The sequence below is a fragment of the Poecilia reticulata genome, linkage group LG2 (genome assembly GCF_000633615.1).
Source record: "Poecilia reticulata strain Guanapo linkage group LG2, Guppy_female_1.0+MT, whole genome shotgun sequence".
NCBI classification, from domain to species: Eukaryota; Metazoa; Chordata; class Actinopteri; order Cyprinodontiformes; family Poeciliidae; genus Poecilia; species Poecilia reticulata.
This window is the reverse complement of record NC_024332.1, coordinates 41,741,138-41,766,923: the sequence shown is the minus strand read 5'-3', so window position 1 is coordinate 41,766,923 and position 25,786 is coordinate 41,741,138. Positions and strand designations below refer to the sequence as shown.

At 44.5% G+C, this 25,786-nt stretch overlaps 1 protein-coding gene across 1 annotated transcript in view; it reads right to left on the bottom strand.

The window, feature by feature from the left end:
* The window catches only part of ttn.2 (titin, tandem duplicate 2), a 228,210-nt gene that overhangs the window by 2,880 nt on the left and 199,544 nt on the right, over positions 1 to 25,786 (bottom strand). Inside the window, exons 213-249 of the mRNA XM_017309405.1 lie at positions 25,408 to 25,704; positions 24,663 to 25,250; positions 24,259 to 24,561; positions 23,871 to 24,167; positions 23,382 to 23,669; positions 22,992 to 23,291; positions 22,747 to 22,898; positions 22,486 to 22,636; positions 22,083 to 22,382; positions 20,183 to 21,949; positions 19,752 to 20,045; positions 19,373 to 19,660; positions 18,954 to 19,253; positions 18,502 to 18,836; positions 16,574 to 18,305; positions 16,189 to 16,491; positions 15,793 to 16,104; positions 14,694 to 14,984; positions 14,306 to 14,605; positions 13,805 to 13,946; positions 13,556 to 13,719; positions 13,165 to 13,467; positions 12,125 to 12,406; positions 11,448 to 12,041; positions 10,598 to 10,888; positions 10,206 to 10,505; positions 9,758 to 10,060; positions 9,371 to 9,673; positions 9,016 to 9,284; positions 8,612 to 8,927; positions 8,205 to 8,510; positions 7,779 to 8,078; positions 7,122 to 7,697; positions 6,646 to 6,951; positions 6,181 to 6,563; positions 5,872 to 6,082; positions 24 to 5,774 (exon numbers count right to left, since the gene is read on the bottom strand). Of these exons, the coding sequence (XP_017164894.1) occupies positions 24 to 5,774; positions 5,872 to 6,082; positions 6,181 to 6,563; positions 6,646 to 6,951; positions 7,122 to 7,697; positions 7,779 to 8,078; positions 8,205 to 8,510; positions 8,612 to 8,927; positions 9,016 to 9,284; positions 9,371 to 9,673; positions 9,758 to 10,060; positions 10,206 to 10,505; positions 10,598 to 10,888; positions 11,448 to 12,041; positions 12,125 to 12,406; positions 13,165 to 13,467; positions 13,556 to 13,719; positions 13,805 to 13,946; positions 14,306 to 14,605; positions 14,694 to 14,984; positions 15,793 to 16,104; positions 16,189 to 16,491; positions 16,574 to 18,305; positions 18,502 to 18,836; positions 18,954 to 19,253; positions 19,373 to 19,660; positions 19,752 to 20,045; positions 20,183 to 21,949; positions 22,083 to 22,382; positions 22,486 to 22,636; positions 22,747 to 22,898; positions 22,992 to 23,291; positions 23,382 to 23,669; positions 23,871 to 24,167; positions 24,259 to 24,561; positions 24,663 to 25,250; positions 25,408 to 25,704 (19,698 nt within the window). The remainder of the gene's footprint in view (positions 1 to 23; positions 5,775 to 5,871; positions 6,083 to 6,180; positions 6,564 to 6,645; positions 6,952 to 7,121; positions 7,698 to 7,778; positions 8,079 to 8,204; positions 8,511 to 8,611; positions 8,928 to 9,015; positions 9,285 to 9,370; positions 9,674 to 9,757; positions 10,061 to 10,205; positions 10,506 to 10,597; positions 10,889 to 11,447; positions 12,042 to 12,124; positions 12,407 to 13,164; positions 13,468 to 13,555; positions 13,720 to 13,804; positions 13,947 to 14,305; positions 14,606 to 14,693; positions 14,985 to 15,792; positions 16,105 to 16,188; positions 16,492 to 16,573; positions 18,306 to 18,501; positions 18,837 to 18,953; positions 19,254 to 19,372; positions 19,661 to 19,751; positions 20,046 to 20,182; positions 21,950 to 22,082; positions 22,383 to 22,485; positions 22,637 to 22,746; positions 22,899 to 22,991; positions 23,292 to 23,381; positions 23,670 to 23,870; positions 24,168 to 24,258; positions 24,562 to 24,662; positions 25,251 to 25,407; positions 25,705 to 25,786) is intronic.

The window sequence follows — 25,786 nt, the reverse complement described above, 5'->3', positions numbered from 1 at the left end:
ATTTCACTGGAGGAAGATCTCACCTTTAAGTGCCACTTGCTGCTCTCGGTAAGCTGTGACTTTCTTGTATAGGGACTGAAACACCTGACCAGTGAAGGAGAAGGAGGATTTGGACACTCCTCCATCTGAGGTCATCTCACAGGTGTACTCTCCCTGGTCACTCTCTGCCAGCTCATGAATCAGAAGACTGCAGGATCCTTCAGAGTAGTGCATCTCAAAGCGGCTGCTCTGTGAAAGCCTCCTGCCGCTAACGTACCACACCACATCCCTKACACTGCTCTCACAGACGCAGGACATCTTGACTGAACCCTCGCAGGCCTCAGCTGTTAGCTGGCTGAGGACTTTGGGAGGTTTCGGGGTCGGGGATTTCACAGTGGGAGGAGACACAACCCTCTTGGGGGACATAATTGGAGGAGGTGATTTTACCCTCGGAGGTGATTTGATTCCCTCAGGCTCAGGTGACTTCAGTCCCCTTGGAGATTTGATACCTGGAGGTTCTGGAGACTTGATGCCTCTTGGTGTTTTGATTCCTGCAGGTTCTGGTGACTTRAGACCTCTTGGTGTTTTGATACCTGCAGGTTCTGGTGATTTAACACCACGGGGAGATTTTGCCTCTTCAGGTTCTGGTGACTTCACACCTCCAGRAGTTTTGGCTGGTGTTGGTGACTTTAGTCTGGGTTCTGGAGATTTCAGCCCACGTGGTGACTTGATTCCTTCCGGTTCAGGAGATTTTACACCAGGAGTTGGTGATTTTAAGCTGCGTGCTGGAGAGGGTGCTGATGGCTCYGGAGATTTGATGCTCTTAGCAGATTTTGCTTCCTCTGGTTCAGGAGACTTTACACTTGGTGTGGGTGACTTAACTTCAGGGGGAGGAGATGCTACAGCTGGTGACTTTACACTTGGCTCTGGTGACTTTATACTAGGTGCTGAGGAAGGAGCAGGGGATGCYGCTGAGGGCTCAGGTGACTTAACACTGGCTGCTGGTGACTTCACAGGTGGCTCAGTGGTTTTGACAGCTTTGATTTCCTCCTTAGGAGGTGGCCTGCGRATTGTCAGAGTGAAATGAGCCTCCTGTCTACCTGCTGAGTTCTCAACGACCACAGTGTAACTGCCCTCATCAGATGTGGTCACAGATGAAATCTCTAGGCTGGATTTGTACTGAGTTGTGGTGACATGGATACGAAGAGATGATACAATTGTTTTGCTCTCGTGTATCCATKTCACAGTTGGTGCAGGTTCCCCATCGATGTCACAAGAGAACCGGGCTGTCTCTCCCTCTGCAACAGTCACRGACTGTGGCTTGGTGAGGATTTTGGCAGGAAGAGAAGGTTTTTCCTTGGGCAACGAAAGTTGCTCAGAAGCAGTCAAGGATGTTTTCAGTTTATCTTCAGACGTTGCATGCTTTCCAGTTAAAGAAAACTTCTCTGAAGAATATGAGGAACTAGAAGAAAGATATTCAGTGGAGGCATACTTGATAGATGAGTCRTACCTCTCAGCAGAGGAGAATCGCTCTCCAGAAGAGAATCTCTCAGCCGAGGCACCAATTCTTTCCCGTGTGAYAACCTCACGTGTTTCTGTTAGCTTTGACTTGCTCTCTTCCACCTCCARGTAGGTTTGTGAGGTATAGCCAGMCTTAAAGTGCGTGGTGTGATAGTGATCAATGCGTGTGACTTCAGGGACAAATGCTTTAGGAGCATCCTCATCCTTGCGGCGGGAGGAGAATGTAGTGTATCCGCCTCCTGACACYTCCAGGGTGGCGTAGTCAGATGCCTCACCCTTTGAATTGGAGCACACACAGCGGTATGTGCCACTGTCGTCTTCTTGGCAGTCCAAGATAGTAATGGTCAGAACACCACTCATGTTTGTGAAGATGTATTTCTCAACATGTTCAGAGATTTCCACTCCATTATGGAACCATGCAACTTCAGCCTCTGGTTTTGCTTGGATGTTCAGGGTGAATTTTGTGTCCTGACCAGTTGGGATGCGATGAGAGCGCATCCTGACAGTTACACGAGGAGCGTGATCAAGGCTGAAAGGCGCTTGACTCACAACCTGGTATTTCCTCTCAGACTTCAGAGCAGCTTTCCTGGCTTCATAACGGGACATGATGTCAAAGCGTGCCGATCGCTCAAACCTAGAGGAGGAGCGGGAAGACCTCTCCACTGACCTAATAGGACTGGGAGAACGAGGACGGGTCCTCTCTGGAGTAGGGGATCTCCTCCCCACAATCTCTCCCTCTGTTTCCACAGGTCTAGCATGTGGTGGTCGGATTAGCTCTGAGACTGGTCGCATCAGCTCWATGTAGGTAGGAGACAGTGACCTTCTCCTTCTCGTGTACTGAGAAATAGTACGTTTCTTCTTTGTCTCAACCTCAGCGGCCTCATGTCTGACTTCCTGCCTCCTTTCCTCATGTTCAACGACACGTCGTTGAACTCGGATGGGGCTACCAGGAGGAGAGGCAGAAAAGCCGAGCTCAAGTTCATCTTCCAGCATCATTGTCTCCTCCTCAGCTCTCTTCCTTGTCAGGTAGTCATCCACAGGCATCAGCAGGTCTTCATCACTGAGATCTCCCAGAGACCTCCTTCTGGATCTAAAGGAAACTTCGGACTCAGGAGATGGTGAACGTCGGGCAGGTCTAACAGTCTCCAAATCATCCATTGTCAATTTGGGAATGCGCCATCTTGGTCTGTATTGGTCAGTGATTCTGGGGAGAGGCATCACGTAGAACTGCTCCCACCTGGACAGACGAATACGTCTCTGCCTTTTTTGCACAATCCTTTCTGTTCTCTCTGATACCTCATACTGATCTCGTATCTTGCGATACCACTTCATRTCAGACAGAGGTACAAACTGCTTAATGGCTTTGTCTTCATCCAGAGCTTTAGGATCATGAACCACAGGCTCAGGAATTTCATAGGGCATGAAAATCCTTCTCTCTTCCTCTAGCTTCTTGGTCTCYGTCTTCTCCTCTGTGATGTCAAATTCGCCTTCGATGTTCTTGGTGCTTACTGCGGGTTTGTAGACCTCTGCAGCAAATTTGAGGGCCTCCTGTGCTGTTGGGTTTAGAGGTACAAGTTCCTCAGTAGCTGCAATGTGCTGAGCCATTTTGTTGGTCTTCTCTATTTGTTTCTGTACATGTCGGAGTTTCTCCTCTTCGCTCTTGTACTCTCTTCTAGTGTAAGTGAGACGGTCCACTTTCAGAGTGGCCTGGCAGCTTGCAGAGCCAGCAGAGTTGGTTGCTGTGACTTTGTATACTCCATCATCCTCAAGCAAAGTCTCCCTGATGTGAAGGACATGATAATCAATGTCCTGTTCTATGACAACAACTTTGGGACCAAACTGTAGAGGAAGGCCGTCTTTTTCCCATTTAAGAGAAGGAGCGGGAAYTCCTGACACCCTGAGTTCAAAGCGGACACTGTCTCCCTCTGTGCACTCAACATTAGCCAGGAGACGTTTGAACATGGGCCTCATTGTGTCCTCGAGCACAGGATGAGGTATCACAGTGAGACGAGCCTTGCAGCTGTCTTCTCCAAACCTGTTGTGGGCCATGACTGTGTATTCAGCATCATCACCAATGTCAAGGTTGTGAATCATGAGTTGATACAAGCCCTTATCACTTGTGAAGGTGTACTTCCTGTCATCTTCTTTGATTTGTTCTCCATTTTTAAGCCAGGTAACATGAGGCTCTGGGTGCACAGTGATAGTGACACCAAAGCGCACATCCTCACCAATATATGCTGTGCGGTTGTAGAGTGGCAAAGTGAACTCCGGTGGTCTCTGGAGAAGTTTAGTTTTGTCAACCCTCCTCCTCAGCTTCCTGATGGTGCGGCTCATGTAGTGCTCTCTGATGCTCCTCACAGTTTCTACAAAGAGTTCTCCATAGGCACTRTCCTCTCCATCATCACTCACCACCTTGCATCTGTAGACACCATCATCAGACTCTTCAATGTCCTTCACGTAAATACTGGCAAAGCCGTTGCTGTAGGAAATCTCATACTTGGGGCTTGGATGTAACTGACGGTTACCTAAGTACCATGTTATCTGAGTGCTYTTGTCAAAGTTCACAATACTACAGGTAAATCTGACATGGCCACCTTCTTCAGCTGAGGCATGCATGACAGGCCCAGCACGCAAGCCATGGTACTCAGTTCCAATCTTAACTCTACCAACTTCCAGACCTCGCTGGTTTCTGAAGGCACCTCCAAACGCCACACGAGCTGCTGAAACTATGGTATCAGTCTTCTTTACTAGTGACTGATAGTATCTTCTGTGTCTCAGTGTCTTGATGACCTTGTTGCTAACATGCTCAATCTTCATCTTGAGCCATGGATGTTCTAGAGCTTCATGAGCAGTCATACGGAGCTTCCTGTCCTTGACTAGAAGTCTATCTATAAAGTCCATTGCCTCTAAGCTGATGTCCTTGAATGCTTCCCTGTCAAAGACGTACTCACAGTTTGAGATGTTCTCAATCATCTTTGTCATAGACTCGGCAGCAAATGGATTAAGGCCGCTGAGTAGAACATATGCCAAAACACCAATAGACCACATATCGGTGGCTGTTGTGACCAGATCATGGCGATGAACCTCCGGTGCATAATACTCAGGAGCTGAAAACAGCATTCTGATGTTTTCTCCAGGAACCAACAGTCGAGACTGTCCCATTTCAATAATTTTTATGTTGAGACTTCTCCTTGTGGTGTAAACAATGTTATCTGGGCGGATATCAAAGTGGCCAAAGTTTTGGCTGTGTAAGAACTTGGCAGCAGAGCAAACCTGTCTCAGGTAGCGGACAATCTCCTGTTCCGTCAGCTCAAAGTTGCTGGTACCAAGCCGCTCAAAGATATCAACTCCAGAGATGAATTCAAAGATCAGGATAATCTCCTCCATGCTTTCAAAGTATTCATGGAGGTAGATGAAATTCTTATGTCTTGCAACATTAAGAGCCTCTATTTCCCTGAGGACTAACTCGCGATCAGTTCCTTTCACTTTGATGAACTTTGCCATGAAAGTCTTCTTAGTGGCAATCTCCACACAGCGGTGGACCACTCCAAACTGGGAGCGAGCAAGCTCCTCTGAGATTATGTATTTGGAAGACAGCTCCTTCACCTTGTAGAACACAGCTTCCTCYTTGGTGATCTCTCTCTCTTCATCCACTTCCTCATCATAGTTCCTGATCACAGATTTGTCTTCCTTGGTGGTAATGGGCTCAGTTGGAGCAGATGGAAGGCTGACACCAAACTGGTTCTCTGCAATAACACGGAACTGATATTTGGTCTTTCCAAATATGTTGATGACGGTGATACTGCAGTCTGTTGTATGACCAGCACGAATCCACCTATCAGCAGTGGTTGGGCACTTYTCTACAATGTAGTTAATAATCTCACTGCCACCATCACTGGCAGGGGGCTCCCAGGTCAGCGTGATAGAGTCCCGTGCAATGTCGCTGACCACAAGTCCCTTTGGAGCATCGGGGATGTCAGCCACATTCACCTCAATAGTTTGCTTGTCTGATCCAAATCTGTTCTTAGCAGTAACGGCATAGTAGCCAGTATCCTTCCTCTGTACTCCCTTCAGGAACACCAGGGAGGTGAAGGATCTTGTGGTGATAACTTGRTGATAAGCAGAGCTTGAGAGGACCTCCTGACCCTTCTGCCAAGTGACCGCTGGCTCAGGCTTTCCCGAAATGGGGATCTTGATGGTGATGTGATCRCCACGCACAGCTTGTACAGATCCCATTCCCTGGAGCTCTTTAGGCAGGTATATTTTTGCAGGAACTGAAATGAAAGAATCGGAAAATTATATTTCACTAGACTGTAAAAAAAAAAAAGATAACTTAGAATATAATCTAATGCAGATGTGTGGCATAAATACCTTCCACCTCCAGGTTGGCTATTGTAGAGATAGATCCTGACGGGTTAGTTGCTCTGACTTGGTACACTGAGGCATCGCTCTCATCCGCTGCAGTGATGACCAGCTGATAGTAGCCACCCTTGAACTCAAGGAYTTTTATTTTTGTTCCATCTGCCAGGATTTCCTTGCCACTGCGATACCATTTGACAACAGGTTTTGGATGGCCCACAACCTTGTAATAGGAAAAGATAATCAGAGTAAATTAACCTGCTGAAGAAAAATCAAAGAYAGGAAATGACATAAAAAAAGGTTCTTCTAGTTTCTAAATACCTTGGTGACAAAGGTGGCATTGCTATGGTATTTGACAGTCATGTCTCTGATCTCCTCTCTGAATGCAGGAGCACGAGGAGCCTGTTCAGACTTGGGAATGACTGGCAGAGAGATCTCAGACCAGTCGCTCTCACCGCCAATGTTCTGGCATTTCACACGGAACTCGTACTCAAAGCCCTCAATCAAGCCAGTGACTTCATAGGTGGTCTCCGTAAATGTCTTTGTTGTTACAGACATCCATTTGTTCTGCTTCTTCTCGCGTTTCTCAAGGAAGTAGCTGGTGATTTTCGCTCCTCCATCGCTAGTTGGAGGCTTCCAGCAAACAACACAAGAGTCTTTGGTAGAACTGATAATGAACGGCTGCTGTGGGATTCCAGGTTTATCTGAGAAAAACAACACAGGGCTGTTATTCTGTCTTTGTGTTAACTAGAACTCAAGGCAGAAAATAAAATTTATGGGGGTTACCATATGGAGTCTTGATGATGACCACTGATGGAATCTCCAGAGACTCACTGACACCATACTGGTTYTGTGCTGAGACTCTGAAGTAGTATCCAGAGCCCTCCGTCAGGTTGGGGACACGGCAGRTGGTGCCAGAGACAGAGGAGGACACCAGGTGCCACTGTTCACCCTCTTTGGCTTCGCGTTTCTCTACAATGTAGTTGGTGATTACAGACCCTCCATCATCCTTAGGAACCTTCCAGCTGATCACARMTGAGTTCCTGAGCAGGGATTCAACAACAACGGGACCCTCAGGGATGCAAGGTTTGTCTGGGGAAGAAACAGTAAAGCGACATCAGGAACGGCTCATGGTGTTAATGTATAAAAAAAACTGTAATCAGGTAATAATCAAAGCATGGAAATATTCTTTGTTCATTTGAATTTTACTTTAAAAATATTTTTTTTGTTACTTTAAAAAAGACAGTGATGTATGCCAATACCTTGGATTTCAACACGCAGAGAGGTGTCAACAGTTCCATACACATTGCTGAGCTGAACCTTGTAGCGACCAGCGTTGGTTTTTCGTTGGGCATTCCTCACAACRAGGTGGGTATAGCTTTCTGTGTTTTCAATGATCACGTTCTCAGATGAATTTAGAGGTTTCTTGCCGTAGAACCACATGATCTGGGGGATTGGACGACCAATGTAGACGACATGGAGCCGGAGGCTGGTACCAGCCCCAGCATAGTACTTTTCTTTCAGAGGGAAGCCAGGGTGGAATTGGGGAGCTGCCTGCAAGCGTAGTTTGCCACTGGTCTCTATCTCTCCAGCTTCGTTGATGGCCCTGCAGGTGTACACGCCTTCGTCTTCTTGCTCCTCTGTCAGAATTGTGAGGGAGTGGTTACGACCATCTGAGCTCATCTTGTACTTGCGGCTCTGGATCAGTTCTCTGCCGTAGCGATACCACTTGATCTCGGGCAAAGGTCTGCCAATGATTCCACAAGTTAGAGTGCCAGACTCGCCAAGCTTGGTGGTTACATCTTGGACCTCTTCCTTCAAAGCTGGAGCTTCACCAACTGCAGAAAATTTTGATTCATATTTACTACAACCTTAAATGTTACATAAAAATTTCATTAGGTGTAGTATAACTAGCTCACCGCTCAATTTGGTCTTGATGCCCATGGGTGTGCGACGAGGTCGGCTGAGTCCGGCCTCATTTTCAGCAAAGATTCTGAATTCATACTCTGTGGCCTCCATCAAGCCCCCCATGGTGAACTGCCGATCCTTGGAGCGCTCCTTGTTGCATTTCTTCCAAGCGCTCTCTCCAGCCTCCCTGAACTCAATCCAATAACCCAGGATCTCCTTTCCACCATCATGTTCTGGCCTGAGCCAATGAATGGTGATGCTGTCTTTGGTAATAGAGATGATGTCAATATCTCCTGGTTGGGTGGGCTTGTCTACAGGAAGAGACAGCAAGATGTTAACAATAATAGAAAAAATATCAAATGAAACCTTGCTAAAACTTCTAGCGAGGTTTCATCAYTTCATTCATGCAAATATAAGTATTAAATAACACAACACACCAAATGGATCTTTGCAGACCACCGATTCTGAAGCAGGACCAGGTTCACTCTGCCCAATGTCATTTTGAGCCACCACTCTAAACATGTACTCTGCGTTGGGTATAAGTCCGGTGACATTGAACATGGTGGTAGTGATGTGGGTCTTGTTGTGACGGACCCACTTCTCTGTGGAAACCTCCCTTCTTTCAACATAGTATCCTGTGACACGAGAGCCACCATCGTCCCGGGGCCGGGCCCAAGACAGAGACACTGTGGTCTTGGTGATGTCCATGATCTCTGGTGGATTACTGGGAGGTTCAGGTGGACCTGCAGTTATAGGTATTGTCAGTAAAACAAGTATGTATTTTGAATCACAACAGAGCAGCTTAGATTTGAAAGTTAAGGACAATTTCAGAAATAGTACTCACAAAGAGGTGTCTTTGGCAGAACAGCTCCATCTGATTTAAGGGATCTGCTAACACCAAACTGGTTCTCAGCAAACACCCTAAAGTGGTACTCTACATTCTCCTTCAASCCCTTGACCACCAGGGAGGTCTCAGTTACCCTGGCATCCACTGTGTACCAGGCGGCCTTGGGTACTTCCCGCCTTTCTACTATGTAGCCCAGGATGTCAGATCCACCGTCATCTGAAGGCGGTCTCCAGCTGACGCGAACTGATCTAGCCTGGATGTCATCAAATTCTAGAGGACCTTCTGGGATATCAGGTCGACCAATCACCTTCACCTGGCGGTGAAAAGCATAAACATTATTAAAATTTTTTTTAGTTTATCCCTTTTTCTTCCTAACATTTCCTTGAGGTGTTGTATCTCACCTTGATGTACACAGCTTTCCTACCACATTTGTTCTCCAGCACCAAATCATAGGTACCGGTGTCGTCTTTGTGTGCCTCTTTGATGACCAGCTCAGTGATGTCATCATGGGTGGCAATCATGGCACGATGTGAGATGTCACGACCATCCTTTGTCCACTTAGCTGTGGGTAAAGGTTTGCCTTTGATGGGAACAGACAAATGGACGACTCCACCTTGCCGCACCACGTATCCTTCCTCATACACACGATCAAGCTCAAAGCCAGGATAATCTGGGARAGACACAAAAAGCAGCTTTGCTTATCAAATTGTCCATTCAAAATATAAATGCATGTACTGTGTAAAATTCTTCTCTTACCAAGCATTTCTTGGACTTTAACCACTCCAGAAATCTCTGCTGGCTCTCCAGCACCACCTGCATTGCAGGCAATGACTCTGAACCTGTACTCTGCTCCCTGGGGCATGTGTGTTAGGGTGTACTCGCACATCTTGGTGGGTGTAGTATTGCACAGAGTCCATTCAACCTGGTCCACCTTTTGCATCTCAATGAGATATCCAGTAACAACAGAACCACCCTCTTCCTCAGGCGGCAGCCAGGCCAGAGAGACCGATGTCCGTGTGCTGTCTGTGACTCTGGGTTTAGCTGGAGGACCTGGAGGTTCTATTTAGCAGCACAGAAAGATTTACTAAATAAACTGACCTCCTTTATTGTAAAACTAAATAAACTATGCTTTACATCACTTACCAATGGGATCCATGGCAACAGCTACGGCAGAACTTTCACTGGGTTTGCCAGCTCCTCTGGAGTTGATAGCAGTGATTCTGAACTCATATTCCAGGCCCTCAATCAGCCCGGAAGAACGATATCTGGTCATAGTGACTGGATTCTTATTGATTCTCAACCATCTGTCAGATCGGGCCTCTTTACGTTCTATTATGTAGCCAGCAATGGTGGAGCCACCGTTGTCCACAGGTGGTTGCCAGGTCACGGTCATGCCTTCATGGGTGACATCAATCACTTCTGGCCTGCTTGGAGGTCCAGGGATGGCTGCATGGGGAGAAAAGGTGGAAGTTTTACTGAACTGTGGGACAAAAAGTATCTTTTTGACCAAATAATCAAAGAAATTGATTGTAGATCTTCATGTCTTAAATTATCAAACTGGTAAGATATGAAGATAACTCTGAGAACTCACTCTTGGCACTCTTGCACTCCACCACTTCAGACTGCAGGAAGCCGCCAAAACCAAAGCGATTCATGGCAGCAACACGGAACACATACTCAGTTCCTTCGTTAAGCCTGGTGAACTTGAAACAAGGTCTGGTCACAGATTCAGAGATGGTGGACCAGCCTGGGTGGTGGGCTTCACGCTGCTCCACCAYGTAGCCACTGACATTGGCACCACCGTCTTTCTCTGGAGGCTCCCAGCTAACTGTTACCGAGACTCCATCAACCTCCTCGATTTTCATGGGACCGACTGGGATACCAGGTTTGTCTGCGCAGAAATGATAAAATACAGACAATTTATGTTCAGAAATGTTACTTCAATTCTGACATCAGATATTTATTTGTATTAAGTGTTCTTACCCAGGATGACGACCTTGATAACCTCCGTTGCCATGCCGATAGCATTCTTCACCTCCAAAGTGTAATCTCCAGTGTCATCGATGGTGGTGTCACGGATGACGAGGTGTGTGTATTTCCCGTTGCTGTCGATCTTGATGCGGTCCAAGCTGTCCTTCAGCTTGGCACCACTGAAGTACCAGGAGCAAACCGGCGCTGGTTTGGCTTTAATCGGGATGTTCAGGTCGATAGATTTGCCCCGGTGCACATGAACGATCTTCTGAGGGATGCTGGTCAAGTCAATCTTTGGCATCACTGAAAAATAAAATATTKAATTGGTTAAATTCTGGCTTTCTGAAAGGAAATATAATGTGTGTTAAATGTTTTAGGTCAGGGCTTCCCTAACGGCATTACTTTCTGGCCCGGCAGCCCCTTTGCAAACCAACAGGCAATCCCACAAAATATGTAAAGGTACATTGAATTTTATTTATTTTTCTTTTCACTCTCATTTGCTATTCAATTTTTACATTCATTCAGCATATCTTGCCTCATGCCTTCTGATTTTAGTTGGCAATGAGTTCGGTGGTGGAGCACTTTATCAGCTAATATATTATGACTTTATTAATGTGTAATACTTTTGTCTTTTGTTTGTCACAAAACCAAGTTAGATTAACTTTTTTTGAAAAAGTTAATCTCAACTTTTTCTAAAAAAAAAAAAGTTAGATTAATAATAAAATGAACATTTATAATTAACATTTTCTTTTTTTTTTTTCTTTCTTTTTTTTCTAATTTTTTTCTAATACTTTCTGAAGCCCCCTAGTGGCCTCTGAGGTCAATAGATTTGTTCCAGGTTGCTGATGGTGYGACGACTCACCCTTGATCTCCTGGATTATGATTGGTGTCACAATGTCCATGGGCTCACTGACTCCCCTGCTGTTGGTGGCACGGATCCTGAACAGGTACTGATCGTTCTCTGTAAGCGACTGGATTGTGTGCTGGGACTGAGAGGCCTTAACTGTCGCCACGGCACTCCACCTGTCTGATCCCACCTTGCAAGCCTCTATGATGTAACCTGTCAGCCTGCTGCCGCCATCATGCAATGGTCTTTCCCAATGGAGGGTCACAGTGGACTTGGTGACATCCACAATGCTGAGGTCCATGGGCACTGATGGTACTTCACACACCAGCACAGGCTCAGCTGTCTCACAAGGCTCGCCGACACCATAAATGTTCTCAGGTAGGACTCTGAAGAAGTAGTGCACGCCTTCCTCCAWCCCTGTGATCCTGTACAGAGTCTTCCTGCACTCAGTGGTCACAGTCTTGTATGACTTCATGTTGGCTTCTCTCTTCTCTACGATGTAGTTGCTGACATGAGCGCCACCGTCCAGGCTTGGGACGTCCCAGGTGATCACAACCGACTCCTTGGTGTAGTCTTTCACCCTGACTGAACCAGGAGGACCAGGGGTGTCTGAAGAAAAGAGACACATCAAGAAAATGAAGATTTATGTCTTGAAGAATTACCTGAGTAAAAACCAACTGGACAGAACTTACCGTAGACCTTGACCAGGATAATGCACGTCTTCTTTCCAGATGGATTCTCGGCCTCCACAACATATTTTCCAGAATCATAGCGATTAACTTTCTCCACCAGGAGAGAGGTGTGACTGTCGGTGGTCTCAATGAAGCCTCGACTCTGCAGCTCCACACCGGTCTTTCTCCAGGCAACAACTGGTGCCGGTCGGCCGGTGATGGACACGAACAGACGGAGGGTACCGCCAGCACGCAGACAAACCGTCTTCTTCAAGTCTTCGGCCAGTTCCAGGTCGGGCATTTCTGAAGATGGAAATAATAGGAGATCCTTCTCTGTTGCATATTTTTTAATGTCTGCACAGTATTTTATGTTGCAATTTTGCCCTTATTTTACAATGTCCTTTTTTTTGTTTGTTTTTTTTAACATATTTTWATACTTTTTGTTAACCTTCATGCATGAATGTCTTTGCTGCTGTTTCACCTCATGTTACTATACAAAAACTTGACATCCAAATAGTTTCACATTTTAAATGCAACTGTTACATTTGAAATGAGAAGAAAAAAAAGATTATTTAAAGATTTTGACATCTTCAAAAGTAAAAAATATTTTGTATTTCCTTCTTATAAAGGTGTTATTTAAAAGAAAACCATTTTTTAAATCTTTCTGAAGACATTTTTCTTAGAAAAAATATCTCAACTCGAGACGAACTAATATCTCTACTCAGAAAAGAACCAAATTCCACAATTTCTTTTAAATTTGAGTTTCAAATCACTGACCGAAGATATATTTTTAAATTAACTGTTTTTAAAATATTTCCCCAGAAGCTTAATGTACTATTTTAGACCAGCTTCTTRTCTATTTTTTAGGCGAAAATAACAATCGGACAAATTATGAGTTTATATTTCAGGGATGTCCAAAGAAAAACAATTTAAGAATTTGAAAAGAGCTGAAGAATTGCTAAGACCATTTTAAACCTGCAGTATGAAAGTTTTTAAGAACTTTGTTAAAAATGTCACAATGTCGTGACAGTATGTCATGAGACTATTACTAATGAACTCACCAACTTTCTCCAGTGGTTCGATCTCTCCACTCGGTTCACTGAACTCCCCGGTACCGTTGCCGTTGATGGCTGCCACCCTGAATCTGTACTTCTTATTGGCTGCCAGGCCACCGGCCACGTACTCATTGGTCTTTATGGGCTTAGCAGTGGCGCGGTACCACTGCTCTGTGTCTTCCTCTAAGATCTCTATGACGTAGCCTGTGACATCGGAGCCGCCGTCGTACATGGGCCTGGTCCAGGTCAAGTTAATGCTGTGCTTGGTTGTRTCCACTATGCGAGGTGTTGATGGAGCAGCCGGGGTGTCTGAAGGGGATGAATATAAATAGGTTATTAACGTACTTTCATGTTTTAATATCTAGAAACTCTGTAGTTAATAAGTAAAAAGACTCACATGTGGGATCTTTACAGATAATGTACGGCGAGGCGTCGCTTGGCTGACTCTCTCCAGCATTGTTGACAGCTGTGACTCTGAACTGGTACTCGCCTCCCTCTATCAGGCCGGTGATTTTCAGACGGATGTCATAAATTGTGTAAGTTCTGTTCACCCGAGTCCATCTGATTCAACAGAGCAGATAAATTGCTAGATGTTTTTTTTCTGAGACAGTTAAAGATGATATTTGTACACAGAACATGTTTTAACCTTGTGCTGCTTTTCTCTCGTTTTTCCACGATGTAGTTCTTGATCTCACTGCCTCCRTTGCTCTCAGGCTTCAGCCACTCGATGATGATGTGCTCCTTACCCACCGCTGTGGCCTCTGGGGCGCCCGGTGGGGATGGGACAGCTGGGAAACAGGTGTCAGATTAAAAATAATTCTGTTTCCCAGGAGAAAAACATACCACAAACAATACCAACCAACCTAACTGTTGTTATTAAAATTAACTGAAACTGAAACCGTTTTCATTCAGGAGAGAACCATAACTAACTGGAACTATATTGTGCATATATAAAAATAAAATATACTGAAATTATAGATATAATATCCTTCATTTMCATTTTTATGAATCTATTTATTAGAAAATTAAACTATAATGAAAAACTCAAAACTATAATAACCTCTGAAACCTAGATTGAGAAATATTTAATAAAATTAATCCTGAAGTCTGAATGTGAAATATTTGACAAAGAGAAGCTGTTTCGTACTGTAGGCGTTTCTGGCAATGATCGGCTCAGACTCCAGAGGAACTCCGGGTCCAAACTTGTTGACTCCTCTGACTCTGAAGACGTATTCGTTGTTCTTGATCAACCTGGAGCTGACACATGACAGCGACTTGCACTCTGGCTCCATGATGACCCAGTTGAGCCGGCTGGTTTCACGTCGCTCTACAATGTAGTGGGTGACGATGTCTCCGCCGTCCTCCAGAGGGATCTTCCAGGAAACCGTACACTTCTCCTCAGTGACTCTGCTGATCACGATCTTGTCAGCAGGTTGTCCAGGAGTGTCTGAGAGGAAAACAAATCAAGAGTTAGACATTTTTGTGACATGTTCATGTTCTGGCCCAAGCCTAAATGTTGAAACATGGCTACTCACCCAGAACCTTCACGTTGACCGAAGCGGTCTTAATGCCGTTGGGGTTCTTGACKGTGAGGATGTATCTACCCGTATCGTATCTGTCGCAGTTTTTGATGACGACCATGGCTCTTGTTGACGTGTATGTCAGAGAGTATTTCTCTCCCAACTCCAAAATCTTGTCACCTTTGGACCAGTACACTGTGGGTTCTGGTTTGCCTCCCACAGCACCGTCCAGGACAAGGTCAGAGCCAGCCATAATGGTGATGACCTCACGCGTCAATTTGCTGTCAAGTTCTGCTCTAGGAGGAGCTGCAGTAAGTAAAACATAAAATTTTAAGTTGTGATAAAAAATTTAACTTCAAAATGGATTTCAGTTAAATTGTTCGGTGTTAAAAAATTGGATTGTAACAATAAATCCACCTAAAAATACAACAATTTAGAAAAGCTTMCAGGAAAATCATTTCACGATTGTCTTGCTTTCACACATAAAGCAAGTTTTACAAATAACAAACTGTGTTATTCATGTTTTATCAAGCAGTATTGCTGTGGCATAGTCCTCTAAGACAGTGGAAATTGCAGAAAAGCGGTTTGTTTTGATGACTAACTAGCATTGTTAGCGGCTGTTAGCAAGTTGCTGTTTTCTCACAGTTCTTACAAATCTCATCTTCTCTGATCAGTGTCTTTTTTCTTTAAAGTCCTCAACATGCTGCCATTCAGACGATTTAAAATAGGTGAAGGCTTCTTTAATGTTTATGTAATCAAAWAATGCCTACCAACCTAACAACACTTTTATTAACTGACTCATTCAGTTAACATTATTGGGCAACAACCAAAGAATTGCTTYGTTTTATACTTCAAAATGAGTCTCAAAAATAGATAAATATGTAAAACACTCAGCTCCACCTCTGAGACTTATAATAAAAACTCAAGAGCATCTTCAGTTTGATGAGAAATACCGCAAGAACTTYGGTATTTCTCATACCGAAGTTGAGAAATACCAAATTTTTTTAAAGCTGCTAAAATACAGTAAATGTTATGGTAAACAGAACTTTAGAAAAAAAAAAAACATCTAGAAATTTAAATATAAAGAAAAATAAGGAGAAACATCTGGACGTACAGTACTCATCCTTGCATGTGATTGGTCCAGTGGTCTCAGAAGGCATGCTGTGGACCCCGGCTGCATTCTTGGCGATGACACGATACTCAAAGGTTTCTCCCTCTCCCAGGTTTGTGACTGTGAAGTAGTTCTCTGTGATCGTGGTGTAATTGCACTTGAGCCAGCGGTTGTCGTCCCACTCATCTGTGCTGTAGACCTTCCTCTCCACAATGTAGCCGACGATCTTATTGCCACCATCGTTGAAGGGTATAGTCCAGCACAGCGAAACAGAGGAGCGGCTGATGTCGGTAATCTCAGGTTTACCAGGCGGATCTACAACAAGCAAGTTAAGACTTTATCAAATACTGCAGCGGGATCTTATTCAATTACACATTGGAATTACCAGTGGTTCCTTACCAACAGGATTGAGCGCCACCACTGGTCTGGAKGCTTCACTGGCCTTGCTCAGTCCAGCGAKGTTCATGGCGTACACTCTGAACTGATACTCCAAACCCTCGATCAGGTTGGACACCTTGTAATGGCACTCAAGGCAGGGCAGTTTGTTCTCCCTCACCCACAAGATTGTGTTCCTCTCTTTCTTCTCAATCCAGTATCCTGTCACCTGGCTGCCACCATCAGAATATGGCACATCCCACTTAATGCCAATGGCATTTGCTGACACAAATACCACATCAGGGCGACTTGGAGGACTTGGAGGAACTGCAAATGTAAACAGGTGGAGATTATTAAGAGCCAAAAAGTGCCAGGATGTGTGATATTGTCTTACTGAAGCAGAACCTACTGAATGGATGCTCGATCACAACAGCTGCAGACTCAATGGACTTGCTGACTCCAAACTTGTTCTCGGCACACACTCTGAATGTGTATTCCATGTATTTGGTAAGATGAGTCACTTTGATTGTCGTTCTCTGTACACTGGAGTTCACTACCTGCCATGAAGCATGGCCAGACTCGCGTTTCTCAACAATGTAGTTGGTTATTTCGGTGCCGCCATCATCAGCTGGCTCTGACCATGACAGTGTGCAAGACTCTGATGAGATTCCAGAAATCTTGACTGGGCCAGTTGGTGGGCTAGGTCTGCCAACGACGACCACAGTCACTGTGAAAGTCATCACACCGGCAGCATTCTCCAGGATCAGGTAATACTTGCCGCTGTCACTTCTCTTGCTGTCTCTCACTATCAGTGTGGTTCTCTCCTTTGTGGTCCTGATCAAGACTCTGTCAGTCTCCTTCAGCTTCATTTCCTCCAGTTTCCATGTGACCTTGGGTGCAGGTCTGCCGCTTATTGGGATATCAATTGTGATAGTATTGGAAAGCTTAACGGTAATGAGCTGGTTAGTGATACTGCTGAGATCAGCAGTTGGCTCAATGAGAGGCTCCTTAATGACCACAGAGCTGAAAGTACCTTGAGGCTCACTGACTCCAGCATCATTTTTGGCCTTGACCCTAAAGTCATACTCAGAGTTTTCAATCAGACCTTCTACCAGCATCTTTGACAATTTAGTCTCTCCATAAACAATCCAACGGTCACTACCCTTGGCTCTGAATTCAACAATGTACCCTCGGATGCGGCTGCCTCCATCATGGTCAGGTTTAAGCCACACTAGGGAAGCTGTGGAACTAGTGGTATCGACAACATCTAATCTTTTGGGTGGTGCAGGCTCTTCTGTGGCAACGACAGGCTCAGTCATTTCCTTTGGTTCACCTTGACCATACTGGTTAACAGCAGTCACTCTGAACAAGTATGGCACGCCAATGTCTAGACCAGTTATCCTTATCATTTGGCGTGAGCTCTTGCTGCTGACCTCCTGCCAAGCAAGGCGGCTTGCCTCACGTTTATCTACTATGTAGTGATGGATGCGGGATCCACCATCATTGGACGGAGCATCCCACATCATTGTCAAAGCACCACGTGTAACATCTTTGAAGGAGATTGCTCCTGGAGGTCCTGGTGTATCTAAGACTTTGATTGYGAATGTGATAGACTTTCGTCCACTGTTGTTTTCCAGGGAGAGGGTGTATTTTCCTGCCTCATACCTTGTGCAACCTTCTATAGTCAAAGTGGAGGAGCTGTCTGTGGTGTTGACATCCGCCATGACAGGAAGTTCACCATCTACTCTAGACCAGGTGGCCAGGGGAGCAGGCTTTCCTCTGAAAGCGACGCTGAGAGTGACTATTCCTCCGTTCTTCACAGTGTGAGTTTGTTTGAAGTTTGCATCGATGTCAAATTCTGGAGATGTAAGTCTATCCAGAGCCTGAACAGGGTGTGGCATAACTGAGGCTTCGCCCTCTCCTGATCCATTCACTGCACTGACTCTGAACTTGTAAAGCTCTCCAGCTATCAGGCCCTTTGCAGTGTATCTATTGTGGATACAAATCTGACTATTGACTCTGTGCCACTCCTCCAGACTGGCCTTACACATGTCAATGTTATAGCCAATAATTTCCAAGCCACCATCAAATACGGGTTTTGTCCATTCCAGAGTGACAGTGGACTTAGTGGAGTCAATGACCTGTTAAAGAAAGAAAGTTTATTTATCCCTTTGCTCATTTTTTGCTCAGGTAACTTTTGTTTTACACATCAGTTTAAAATTAATTAATTCAAACTGCTTTATGATCCTTCACAGAATAGCATTAAAACTGAACTGAACATGTATACCATTACAAGTAGAAGGTTTGGATGTGGATACGGTTCTCAAACAGTCCTACCTTGATTACACTTGGAGCACTAGGAGCACTGGTTGGCTCTCTGCATTTGAAGAGCCTGGAGGTGCTGCTGGCTGGTCCGATACCAGCTCCATTTTCAGCCATGACGCGGAACTCGTACTCATTGCCCTCGGTCAGGCGGGTGACACGGTGCCTTAGCTCTGTTATGGGCCTCTTGGAAGACACCCTTACCCAGCGAAGGCTCTTCTTCTCTCTTCTTTCCAGAATATAATGCTTGATCTCATTACCTCCATCTGATCTGGGCCTGGTCCAGCACATAGTGATACTATCTCCAGTTATGTGAGTTGCATCTGGCGTACCAGGAGCATCTGGCACAGCTAAGGGGAAAGCACAGCAAAACTGTAAGTTGAAAAAAAAAACGCTTCTTTGGATCAGGTGGGAAATTTGGGGTTTTACTTCCTGACATAGGAATGATCATTTAAAGGTTTACTTACTGTATTGCATGCGTGCAATAACGGCATCAGAATCCAGTGGTTTGCCGACCCCAAATTTGTTGACAGCAGAGATTCTGAACTGGTACTCATTTCCCTTGATGAGGTTGGTGACATTATATGAGCAAGCTTCACATTTGGATGTAACCAAGGCCCAGGAAATTCTGGATGTTTCCCGTTTTTCCACTACATAGTGGGTGATTGCAGCACAGCCATCATTTTCTGGTGGGTTCCACCATACGGTGCACTTTTCAGCAGTGATGCCGGTAAAGCRGATGGGACCCTCAACAGGTCCAGGAGTATCTGTGTAGACATAGGGGTTCAGAGGTCTTAGTGTGAAAAAGCATCTAATTTATTCTAATTAACTCATTGGCCACTTTTAGAGACCTGATAGTGAAACATAAATGTATTGGTTTACCAACCTTGCACTCTGACATTAACRTCTGCTTTCCTACTGCCAGAGCTATTTTTGGCTTCCACCGTATAAATTCCACGGTGGTTCCTGTCTGCATCACGGATAAACAGGCTGCTGGTGCCAATGCCTGTGGTAATCTCAATGTCAATCATTGTTCGCTTGTCAATTTCTTTGCCATCCTTGTACCACAAAACYTGAGGAACTGGGCGCCCATTGATGGTGCAATTGAGCTTAACATTTTCTCCAGCCTTCAGAGTGACCACCTGGTCAGGAGACCACTCGATTTCAGGAGTAACTGATGACAAAAAACATTAAAAACAAAATTAACATCAGTTTATATGTGATAAATTGGTAAATTAAATRATTAATTTAAGAAAAACACATACTGCTCTCATCCTTGGTCATGATATATCCAGAAGAGTTAGAGGGTGGGCTGACTGTACCGACAGCATTTCTTGCAATCACTCTGAACTCAAATCTGTCTCCAGGGGACAGACCAGTCACAGTGAACTGGGTATCACTTATATCAATAAAGTTGCATCGTAGCCATTTTCCTCTTCCTTGGCGCCTTTCTACATTGTAAGCCACAATTTTGCTTCCACCGTCTCTCTTTGGAACTTCCCATTGCAGGGTGACTGAATCCCTGGTTGTATCAATGCAGACAGGAGTGCCAGGTGGGTCTGTGGAAAGTGAGAACAAACCCGTTAATGTGTAATATTTGGGTTTAATTTAATRGATATTGTTAATCCTTCTAAAAACATTTTTCCAGTTAAATTGTCACATTCACAGTTTTTAAGCGCAATTACATTAAACTTACCAACAGGGGATATGGCAAGAGCATGTTTGCTCTGCTCGCTGATGGGGCTTAGTCCAGCATTGTTTTCAGCATAAACTCTGAAAGAGTACTCCAGGCCTTCCATGAGACCAATGATCCTGTACTCTTTGTTGGAAATGATTGTGGAATTCACCTTCTGCCACAAGAGGCTGTTCCTGTCCTTCTTCTCAACATGATAACCCAAGATGGGAGAACCTCCATCAAAGCCTGGGGCATCCCACTTAATGGTCATACCATCACTGGTGACGTTGAAGGCAACTGGTTTTCCTGGTGGACCTGGAGGTTTATACTGGTGCTGAGCAATAACATCTGAGGAGCTGAGTGGTTCGCTGACTCCATACTTGTTCTCGGCACGGACTCTGAATTGGTATTGAGCTCCTTTGACTAGGTTAGGAATCTTGAAGCTGGTCCTTACAACACTTGAGCAGACCATTTTCCAGTTGGCCTGGGAGGTTTCACGTTTCTCCACGCTGTAGCATGTAATCTCACCACCGCCATCCTCCTTTGGCTCATCCCAGGAAATGATGATACTCTGAGCCTTTATCTCATCAAAGCGAATAGGACCAACAGGAGCTGTYGGTGGTCCAAGAGTGAYCACATTTATGTCAAAGTAGTTTTTGACCACTCTGTTGTCCAGAACTAAAGTGTACTGGCCAGCATTCTCCTTCTTGGCTCCTCTAACTGTGACTGCAGTCTTGTTGTCAGTGGTCCTAAAGCGAATCTTCTCGCTCTCCTTTAGTGGAAGGTTATCCTTCAGCCAGCTGATTGCAGGTCKTGGTTTTCCCTTAAATGGTAGCTCAATGTGGATGTTTTGCCCAATACGAACAGCCAGCTCTCCATTTGGATAATCACTGAGACTGGCTTCTGGAGGAATAATAAAATCTATCACAGGGATTGGACCAATCTGAGAGAAATCRCTTCTTCCTTTCTCATTCTTGGCAAACACTCTGAAATCCATAATGGCATTCTCCCTGAGTCCAGTCACYTCACATGTGCAACGTTTGCATGTTGCACCTAAACTCCAGTTGACTTCATCCTGGCTTCTCTTTTCAACTATGTACTCTGTGATGTGGCTGCCTCCATCATGGTCAGGTCGGGTCCACTGCAGTGTAACAGAGGTCTTTGTAGAGTCCAACATTACCAGGTTTTTAACAGCTCCAGGAGTCTCTGTTGCTCTGACAGCTTCAGTGGACTCACAGAAGTCACCCACACCAAACTCATTTTCAGCTGACACACGGAAGAAGTAAGCAACATCCTCTTCCAGGCCTGTCACCTTGTAAGACGTGTTGGGGCATTCTGCACTGATCACCTGGTAGGCCTTCATGGTTGAGGCTTTCTTCTCAACAATGTAATTTGTGACAGGYGAACCACCATCAACAAGAGGAGCCTCCCAGCTTAGGGTCAGCTTTCCTCTTGTTACGTTCTTGATTATTAGCTTCTGGCAGGATGATGGACTATCTAGAACCCTGAGGGAAACGGTGATTATCTTGGGTTCACCTACACCATTCTCTATCTCCAGCACGTACTTCCCACAGTCATCACGAGTGACCTTTGGAATACGGAGTGTGGTGGATCTCTCAGTGCTGTTGATGGTGTAGCGGTTATCACCAGCCATGTTACGATCGCCACGTCGCCAGGTGACATTGGGAGCTGGTCGTCCCTTCAATGGGATAAACACTTCAACATCTCGGCCGGCTTTAGCTGTGTATTGAGTTGTCATAGGAACATCTAAGTCCAAATCAGCCTCCTCTGTTAAACAAAAAAAAAAAATAATAATAATAGCACTATTAAATAAAATAAATTCTAAACCACCAGAAAAAAAGATGTCCACATTTGATTTCATTTTCAATATTTTTTTCTCAATTATAAATAAAATCCAAACCTAATATGTCTTTGGCTTGCACAGGCTGGTACATCTTGATGTCCTCTCCTTTGCCCTTGCTGTTCACAGCAGACACTCTGAAAAAGTAGTAAGTGGCAGGTTTCAAGTGGGACACCACATACTCGCAACCCTTAACCTGTGGGTTGGTGATAACCCATTCTTTCTCTCCTGCATTCATCTGTTCCAGTAAGTAGTGTGTGATTTCACTGCCACCATCATAGACAGGCTTCTCCCAGCCAAGAGTGATGGAGGTCTTTGTGGAGTCGACCACACGGAGCTTTGAGGGTTCACCAGGCAGATCTAGGGAGGCCAAATAAGGTGAATATTTTTAGTAGCTGCATATAAACGCAMCTTARGTTATAAAGRTTAACATTCAGAAACAACATGAAATCTTCWGGCATACCAATGGGGTCATAGGCCTTGTAAAGATCAGAGGCATCAGAGTAGTTTCCTGCTCCAGCCTTRTTTACAGCACAAACTCTGAATTGGTACTCATTATTTTCAGTTAAGTTGCTGACTTTCTGTCTGGTGTCTCTGATTGTTCCCTTCACCACCTGGAAAAAACAGAAGATACTGTTATTGAGAATAATAAAGATATCCATTGTAATTAATAGTTTGGCTTCTTATCAGCATGAAATTAGTAAATATTAATCTAYAAACCAACCTTGAACCACTGAAGACTCTTCTTCTCTCTTTTCTCAAGGTAATAACCGTCAATATCACTGCCTCCATCCAGTGCAGGTCTTTCCCAGATCACAGTCATTGTGGACTTGGTGATCATAGTAACCTTAGGCTTGGATGGTTCACTGGGAGGAACTGTATAAAATGAAAAAACACAGCTCACATAAGTCTGTTTAGTCTATTATASTGTGTTAAAARAATTAGTAAAAATGTGCTGTGTTTTGTTACCAAATGGGTTCTTTGCAATAATGGGCTCAGACTCCAAGGGGTCTCCAATGCCATATTTGTTGACTCCACGGACTCTGAAGATGTACTCATTACCCTGGATGAGTCTGGGCACATTCACGATGCAGTCTACGAGTTTCTCAGACACAATAGACCACATGACTCTGCTGGTCTCTCTCTTCTCTACGATGTAATGAGTTACCATGGCACCGCCCTCATCGGCAGGTGGAGACCACATGATGGTGATGTTGTCGGCCATCACTTTTTTAAACTGAATTTCGCCAGCAGGAGGTCCTGGCTTGTCTGRTAWAGGAACAAATATATACAAAAAAATTAGGCATACATTATGTCTTTTGATGCAAATATGTTRTAATAACATTATCATCTGAATACCTTGAATGAGCAGCCTGACAATGGCACATGAAGATCCCAGGGAGTTCTTCACTTTGACCTCATACGTCCCCGAGTTCAGGCGAGTAGTGTCYCTCAGGAATAWACCGGTGGAYTCAAATGTGTGTTTGAAAGTGAGCTGAGCAGTAGGTTTGAGCTCTCGTCCATCCTTAAACCACTCAATCGTGGGGGTAGGTTTGGCTGTGATATTGAATTTAAGTTCCACATCTGAGCCTGCGCTGTATTTGACCTCATTAAGGTACTCCTGGGGAATTTCAATTTCTGGGGCACCTGATAGAAACAAAGATGTTTTTGTTGAATTTCTGACGTAGCTAGGTATCATGCATAAMAAGATCACAGTGGCAATTTGTACAGATAATTAKAAAYTTACTAGAGGTAAAAACACAAAAATACAGTAAAAATGACCAATAGATTATATTGTATTTAACTGAAAMAACTATGAGTAAATCCAGGATCAAAAATAATTCCTACCATAGGTGTCTACACAGGTGGCTGGTCCAGCTGTCATAGATGGGTTGCTGACTGAACCAACTGCATTCTTGGCCATGACCCTGAATTCATATGTTTCATTCTGGGTAAGTCCAGCCACAGTGAAATGTGTGTCCGTGATATTGGTGAGGTTAGCTTTGGACCACTTAGGACTAACACCTTCTCTCTTCTCAATAAAGTAACCAGTGATGGGGGATCCACCATCATAGTTGGGTTTCTCCCAGGCAAGGCTGATAGAGTTTTTGGTGATGTCACTGATTCTTAGGTTGATGGGTGGCTCTGCAGAAATGACCAGGGAAGATTAATTAACAGACTTTTTCACCAYAATTTGATTATGTTTATCTTTAAAAATGTTTCACTTGGTACTCACCACAGGCATCTATAGCCAACACAGCATCTGAAGCCTTACTGAAATCACTGAGGCCAGCAGCATTCTCCGCTGCCACCTTAAACTCATAAATAAGTCCAGCATTAACGGTGGTGACCTTATAGTGTGTAGCACGGATCACTGTTTTGTTAACTAGCTGCCACATGATGCTGTTCCTATCTTTCATCTGGAGATGGTAGCCAAAGACATGGCTGCCTCCATCTGACTTGGGCTCCTTCCAGGCTAATGCGATGCTCTCCCTGGTTACAGCAGTAACTTCTGGAGTTGATGGAGCATCTGGAATAGCTGATAGATAAAAATCAAAGTGACAAGGTTTGTGCATGTTCATTATTAAACTTGAATATTAAATGTTACATTTGTAAATGAAAGCCAAATAGAACCCTTACTATAAGGAAGACTGACTGTGACTGCTGGAGAATCAATATGTTCACTGATTCCATATTTGTTCTCAGCCCTGATTCTGAACTGATACTCCAGGCCAGTGGTAAGTTTCATAACCTTTATGGTGCAACGAGCCACAGCAGATGAGACGTCAATCCAGTTTGCTGTAGTTGTTTCTCTCTTCTGGACAAKATAGTTAGTGATGGGGCTGCCACCATCATATGCAGGTGGGAGCCAACTGAGGCTTGCGCTGTCTTCTGTGACATCAAACAGCTCTACAGGTCCAAGTGGAACACTTGGGCGATCCAGAACCACAATATTGACAAAGGACTTTGTGGTTCCACTGGAGTTGGAGGCAGTTATATCATAGCGTCCCGAGTCTCCAGCAACGCTTTCACGCAAGATGATTTTGATGCTGTCAGGAGTGACTTCAGAATTGAACCTCATTGTTGACTTAAGTTCTACATTATCCTTAGAAAGAGTGACTTTGGGCAGGGGTCTGCCCGTCAGAGGAATTTCACACTTCAGAGTAGAGCCAGCTCTAACGTACACAGTGTTGTGGGGGAAGTCCTTCATGTTGACTTCGGGAGATTCTAGGGAAACATGAAGATCACAGATTTTACAATGTCTTTTGATTTTTGACTAGACTGTATCAAAACAARTACGAGTGTAGAAAACAAGTTAGACTCAAAAATGTTTTCTTCTGGGTCACAATAGTGAATTTGAATATGTATATATTTTGTAACTTACCCAGCTGGTCTTTGACCATAACAGGGGTGAACATTTCCTTAGCATCACTAAATCCAGCAAGGTTCTCAGCTCTGACCCTGAAGAAGTATTCGGCTTTCTCCCTTAGGCCAGACACAGTAAAGTGGATAAACTTGGTGACACCACATTTAACCCACTTCTCCTGACCCTTYTCCAGTGCTTCAAGCAGGTATCCAGTAATTCTGCTGCCTCCATCATGTTCAGGTTTAGCCCATGCCAATGACACACTCTCCTTAGTGACATCAGTTACTCCAAGCTTTGGTGGTGGGCTTGGTTTTTCTGGAAAACAGAGGACAATTTATTTTATTGACAAAGCTCTTATATTTTCTTTTGTGTAAACTACAGATAACATAACATAAAT